The following is a 6,768-nucleotide window of genomic DNA, read 5'->3' as shown; positions in this document are numbered from 1 at the left end:
CTCGAACTCACAGAGATCCGCCTGCCTCTGCCTCCCGAGTGCTGGAATTAAAGGCGTGCGCCACCACCGCCTGGCCTGTTTTTTGTTTTTTGAGGCAGGGTTTCTCTGTAGCTTTGGACCCTGTCCTGGAAACTCTTGTAGACCAGGCTGGCCTCGAACTCCCAGAGATCCTCCTGCCTCTGCCTCCCAAGTGCTAGGATTCAAGGTGTGTGCCACCACCACCCGCCCGGCTTCTTTCTTTCTCTTTTTCTTTTGAGAGAGGGCCTTAAAATAGCCTTGGCTGTCCTTGAGCTCCCCTGGCTGAGGTGAACTTGGGATTCTGTTCGCACCTCCCTTGTGCTGAGATGGTGGGCCTGCCTAGTTTAGTTTTGAAACTCTTATCTGGGACTGTCTGACTTAGCAGCAGTTGCTGGGGAGGAGTGATGGCTGAATCTGTTTAATGCCACGCAAGTCCAGTGCCTAGAGGGAAACTTGATAAGTGCTCCACAGAAGTTTTTCCATCTCAAAAGTGACCTCCGTGAGCTCTCAGGGGGAGGTGTGCGTTCTTTGTGCACACCTTCCCTGCCTCACTTCTCTGTGCCCTCTTGCTTTGGCCTCTCCTTGCCACATTTCTCTGACGCCGGGAAAGGTATAGTACAGCCCAAACAGATTCCTGGTAGACTTGTCTGAAATTTGGAAAATCCATGGATTCAGATTTTTCAGTTTCCTCCTGGCCTGTAGGTAATTAAATATAGATAATTCTGTTTATAGTCAGTTGTCCCCGGCTTGCTTTCTGTTGTGAAAAACACCAACAACAAAGCCTCTTGGGGGGGAAAGGGTTTCTCTTGCCTTACAGCATACAGTGCATCATGAAGGGACATCAGGGGAGGAACTCAAGCAGGAACAGAGGCAGGGACCATGGAACAGCAACGCTTGCTTTCCTGGCTCACTCTTCATGGCTTGCTCAGCTCAGCTACTGCTGTTTCCTTTCTTTCTCTCGTTCTTTCTTTTTTACATTTTTTTAGGGTGTCTCTATGTAGCCCTGGCTGTTCTGAAACACCCCACGCAGACCAGGCTCCACCTGCCTATGCCTCCCTGGTGCCTATAGTAGAGGTATGTGCCACTACACCTGGCTTCAGCTACTTTTCTTATCCAACCCAGGACCCTGTGCCCAGGGCTGGTACAGAACACAGTGGCCTGAGCCTTCCCACATCCATCATCAATCAAGACAATGCCCCGCAGACATGGCCACAGGCCAGTCTGATGGAAGCAGCTCCTCCGCCGAGGGGCCTTCTTCCCCGAGGACTCTAGTTTGTGGCCAGTTGACAAAGCCTAAACTGCATTTGAGGCTTGTTTGCTCTTCCTTCTGAGGACGCCAGTTATTCCAGGTTGTTGATCTCTGCAGATGGGAGGTAGGGATAAGTCACACTTCTCAGACGCAGAATCTCTCAGCTTGTGTGACAGGGTCAGTACAGTGCTCGCGAGGCTGTGTCTGAGAAGCGCTTCTTCACCTGGTGTTTGGGTCATTGTCCTCTGTCTGTGGCTTCTTCCTTTTCTCTTCCCCTCTTTCCAATTAAGAGGATTAGCGACTCAGGTGACCCCATTTGTGTCCATCTCTGTTCTCCTTTTCAGTGTGAGTGGCAGTCAGACCCTTCCCGTTTCTGATTCAGTGCAGTGGCATGGGTGTAGTGTCTGGAGGGTGGTCTGACTTCTGAGGTGGGGAGCATTTTCTCTCCGCTTGCAGGGAAACCCCTCCCCCCATTTTTTTTCATTGCTTAGAGGGGCCATGGTGGGAACGAGAAGGGCAGAGTCTGGTTCTCTTGGGGATCTGGTGGATTGAAGAAGGGATCAGTGTCGTGATCACAGAAGGCCACAGTCATAGGTCTTGATGGGTTGTCTGTTGCTTATCAGAGGAACATCTCTAAGGATCTGGGATAGATACAGAGTTGCCAGGTTCTGCCATTCCTGATCATTCCGCCCCAGGCCTGGCCACTTTGACCTTTCTAGTGGGCAGAGAGGAAAGAGGAGCGTCTTTGCTGTCACAGGAGGACTTTGTATGCTCGTTGTCCCAGGTGCAATAGTCAGGTTTCTGAAGGAGTGGGCAGGAGAGGCCAGGCCCTGCTGTGCTGGTCACACTCCGGGTGGCTGACTCAGGCGGGGAGGGCTGTGACAGCCTGTTTGTTTCTGCTTTGTTAGTTTTCAGTGTGTGAGCTGCTGTGGGGAAGGTTGATAGAACTGTGGGGTCCAGAGCTAGAGGTGAGACCAGGGCCAGGAGGAAAGGACCAGTCCCAGCCTTGTCGAGGATCTCCAGCACTGTCAACATGCAAACTAAGTAACATACGGTATACGTAGAGAACAACTCTAGTTGTCAGTCAAGAACTTGGTGCCGCTGCATCTCTGGCCTGGAAACCTTGGCTTCAAAGTAAGCGCCTATCATAGTCAGCTTGAACTGATAGATGGAGGCTTAAACAATAGGGATCCAGGCTGGAGAGATGCTCAGAGGTTAAGAGCACCAACTGCTCTTCCAAAGGTCCTGAGTTCAATTCCCAGCAACCACATGATGGTGCACAACCATCTGTAATGAGATGTGGTGCCCTCTTCTGCAGATATACATGCAGGTGGAACACTGGATACATAATAAATAAATAAATCTTAAAAAAATTACGAAACCAAACAAAACAACAGCTGGAAGTCACAGATCAAGATCCTCCCTAACTCCTGCCTTGCACACGGCTACCATCTTGCTTTGTCTTCATGTGATGGAGTGAGAACTCTGATTTCTCCTTCTTTGCTTAGAACAGTAATCCTGTCAGGTCAGGGCCCTATCCTTGCGCCCTCATTTAATGTTGATTATGTCTTAATAATACTACTTTTTTTTAAAAGATTTTTTTAAATTTAATTTATTTATTTTTGGTTTTTTGAGACAGGGTTTTTCTGTAGCTTTGTAGCCTGTCTTGGAACTGGCTTTTATAGACCAGGCTGGTCTGGAACTCACAGAGATCCACCTGCCTCTGCCTCCCGAGTGCTGGGATTAAAGGTGTGCACCACTACCGCCTGGTAAGATTATTTATTTATTAAGTATGCAGTGGTCTGTCTGCATGTCTGCCTTCAGTCCAGAAGAGTCCACCTGATCTCATTACAGATGCTTGTGAGCCATCATGTGGTTGCTGGGAATTAAACTCAGGACCTTTGGAAGAGCAGGCAGTGCTTTTAACCTCTGAGCCATCTCTCCAGCCCTGACACTACTCCTTATAAAGCCAGATCATAGTGTTTTGGAAGGACACAGCCCAACCCATCAGGGCTCGTCTCTTCCCTTCCTCCTCCGTGCTCCCATTAAGCTTAATAGCCATGTCTTTGTTCGTTTTCTACTCTGCTTCTTGCTCCCTAGTTTAAGCCCTTATTAACTTTCTTTTTTGTTTGTTTGTTTGTTTGTTTTTTTTCGAGACAGGGTTTCTCTGTGGCTTTGGAGCCTGTCCTGGAACTAGCTCTGTAGACCAGGCTGGTATCGAACTCACAAAGATCCACCTGCCTCTGCCTCCTGAGTGCTGGGATTAAAGGCGTGCGCCACCATCGCCTGGCTCCTTGTTAGCTTTCACTGGGACGGAAGCCTCCTCAAATGCCCTTCTTGACACCAGTTTCTTATTTCTCCAATTCAGCCATGCCAGTCTTAAATAAAAGGCCCCTCATGTCATTTTTTTCCCCCAAAGTTCTCAGTGATATTCCTTTCATACAGGGCATGAGACTTTCCATGTTCAGCCCCTGCCATGCATGCTATGGTTCCATGCTTGAGAACCTGCAAGCATTGTCTGGAGTGCTTTCCTCCTCCTTCAGTGGGAACTGTCCTCGTCTTAGTGCTCTCAGAGCAGGTGCTGAAGTCACATTGACTTCTGGCCCTGGATAGCATGCACAGGGGCATCACTGACGGGTGTGTGTTTTCGGTGTCACTGGGGTTTTCTGACATATACAACAGTTTGGGGTATTCTTGGGAGGGATACAAAGTTAAACTCCTCAAAGGTTTATTTATTTTTGTGTTATGTATATGAATAGTGTTGGCCTGCATTTATGTATGTGTGTTCTGTGTGTCCCTGATGCTGGCAGAGACCAGAAGATGGTGTCAGATCCCCTGGCACTGGAGCTACAGAAGGCTGTGAGCTACCACGTGGGTGCTGGGGAATTGAACCCAGGTCTTCTGGAAGAGTAGCCAGTGCTTTTAACCACTGAACTATCTCTCCAGTCCTCAAGATAAACACGTTAGAGAGCTAGCCTTGAAGATCGCTCGCTCGTGGTGCATTGTGTGTCCTCTCCTAACCTTGAGCGGGACCAAGTCAGGGAAGTGACCTAGGCCCAGAATTTGTGGAACTCTGAGCTGCAGGCAGGCTCCTTAGCCATGCTGGTTTGCAGGGTCTGCTGCTGTGGCCTAGATGCTGTGACCTAGCTCAATCTTTCCTTTCTAGGCCAGCTCACTGATTTTCTCTTTGGATAGGGTTGCTGGGATCTAAATAGCTTCACCAGGCTGAATCATGGCTAGACGACCCTTCGTCTTGGGTGACCAGTTGATTCTGGAGGAAGATTCTGATGAGACCTATGTCCCTAGTGAGCAAGGTAAGAAGCTTTGGTGGGTTGTGATCGTCCTCTGAGGGCAGACATTATATTTGATTTTACTTAAACAATTTTTAAAAAAATTAACTTAGGTGTACGGGTGTTTCGCCTGCCATGCATATGTTTGCTGCATGTGTGCAATGCCGGCAGAGGCCAGAAGAGGGCATCAGATTCCCAGGAACTGGAGTGACAGTTGGTTACTAGCCACCACATAGGTGGTGGGAACTGAATCTGGGTCCTCTGCAAGAGCAGCCAGTGCTCTTAACCACTAAGCCTAACCCCTGGTTTGCTTTTGTTCTTCAAATACTGTGTTAGTTCATGCTCAGGGCTGCTCAGTATATTTGGGTTAAATCAGAGGATGACAAGCTATAGTCTTTGGGCCCAAGTTGGAAAATTTGCTTGTTTTGTACAAGAGCTAGTCAGGCCCCAAAGCTACAGAGAAACCCTGTCTTGAAAAACCAAATTATTGGGAGACAGCCATGCTTATTTCTATGTCCTCTGTGATTGTCTTGTCTTCATGCTATGATAGCATGTCAAATAATTGTGACAGATTTATAACCTCCAAAGTTTACAGTATTTACTATCTGGCCCTTTATAGAAAATGTTTGCTGACCTTGGAGATCATACTGGTTTTAATGAGATAGTGTAGGGGATATTGTGAAATATGACATGTTAATAATTTCTTTAGAACGAGCTAAGGCTGGCATGTTGACATTCCCTGCAATCTAAGCATTTAAGGGGCTAAGGCAGGAGGATTGCTACAAATTAAAGGCCAGGACTACCGAATGAGAGTGAGGCCAACTTGAGCAACATAGTCTCAAAAACAACAACAAAAGCAACAAGGTTGTGGCTCAGTTGGTGGAGTGCTTGCCTAGCATGTATGAAGCCCTGGGTTCAGTTTTAGCATCTCTTAAATCCGGATACGAAGGTACAGCTCTCAGGAAGAGCGTGTGTGTGTGTGTGTGTGTGTGTGTGTGTGTGTGTGTGTGTGTGTGTGCTGGACAGTAAGGGAGGATCTACAGTTCACTGCCGTGTCACTAGGTGGTGAGTTTAAGGTCCTCTCTTAAAAAAATAGCAAAAAGAAAAACAAAGTAGCATTATTAATTTATGTTTCTTTGTTGTAGTCTTTGTTTTAAAAACTTTGTATTAATTTCCCTTTCAAACTGCACCTCAAGCCGAGCTGTTACCTTTAATCCCAGTGCTTGGGAGGCAGGGGGAGGATCTCTGAATTCCAGACCAGGCTGGTCCACGAAGTGGGTTCCAGGCCAGATAAGGCTACATAGCGAAACCCTCTCAAGCAATCACAACAAAACCCAAAAAGCAACCCCACAGTAGCCCATGAGTCAGGTCCTGTCCTTGTCCCCGCCTGTGAGAGAGGTTCAGGGAGGTTCCTGTAGCTCCACACTGCACTGAGTGGCAGAGCCGGGCCTTTCCACCCTCAAGTGCTTTGCTGTTCAGGGATTGAACTTTGCTCTGACATTAGGAAGAGTTGTGGACATAGACAAAAGTTATGCCTCTGGCTCAGGTAGTTGGTGGATCTGGTAGAGAAGGGTAAGAATACGTGCCCCCGTGAGTCTAGGATACCACTTACCTTGTGATGTGCTTCTAGCCTAGTGTGTTTGCTGATTATCACGTAGACGTTCTAATACTGAATATATTCTTCATTTCTATTTGTTAATTAGTTTTTTAAGCATTTACTTGCTGGAGGGTGGCATGGTGTGCACATCGTGGTAAACCTGTGGAGGTCAGAGGGCAGCTTCTCTTCACCCACCATGTGGATTTCGGGAGTTAGACTCAGGTCTTCAGGATCTGTGGCAAGCACCTTTACCTGCTGAATTATCTTGCGCCAATATTTTTTTTTAATTAATTAATTTATTTATTAAGGATTTCTGCCTCCTCCCTGCCACCGCCTCCCCTTGGCGCCAATATTTTTTTGAGATCCAATTTATAACAGTCCTGCTTCAGACTCCCAAGTGCTGGGATTACCGATATGAGTCACCGTCCAGCTGTGCTTTTGTTGTTCATGTTCTGGTACTAGTGATCGAACCCAGATGCAAAACCCCAGACTTGGAATTAAAAAATAATTCTTTGGGCTGGAGAGATGGCTCAGTGGTTAAGAGCATTGCCTGCTCTTCCAAAGGTCCTGAGTTCAATTCCCAGCAACCACATGGTGGCTCACAACCATCTGTA

At 47.5% G+C, this 6,768-nt stretch overlaps 1 protein-coding gene across 1 annotated transcript in view; it reads left to right on the top strand.

The window, feature by feature from the left end:
- Cep164 (centrosomal protein 164) overlaps nt 1-6,768 on the top strand; it is a 71,089-nt gene that overhangs the window by 2,118 nt on the left and 62,203 nt on the right. The window contains exon 2 of the mRNA XM_013346295.2: nt 4,463-4,581. Coding sequence (XP_013201749.1) covers nt 4,500-4,581 — 82 coding nt within the window. The 5' untranslated portion in view covers nt 4,463-4,499. The remainder of the gene's footprint in view (nt 1-4,462; nt 4,582-6,768) is intronic.

This window comes from Microtus ochrogaster, chromosome 5 (genome assembly GCF_000317375.1).
Source record: "Microtus ochrogaster isolate Prairie Vole_2 chromosome 5, MicOch1.0, whole genome shotgun sequence".
Lineage (NCBI taxonomy): Eukaryota > Metazoa > Chordata > Mammalia > Rodentia > Cricetidae > Microtus > Microtus ochrogaster.
This window is presented reverse-complemented; position numbering and strand designations above follow the sequence as displayed.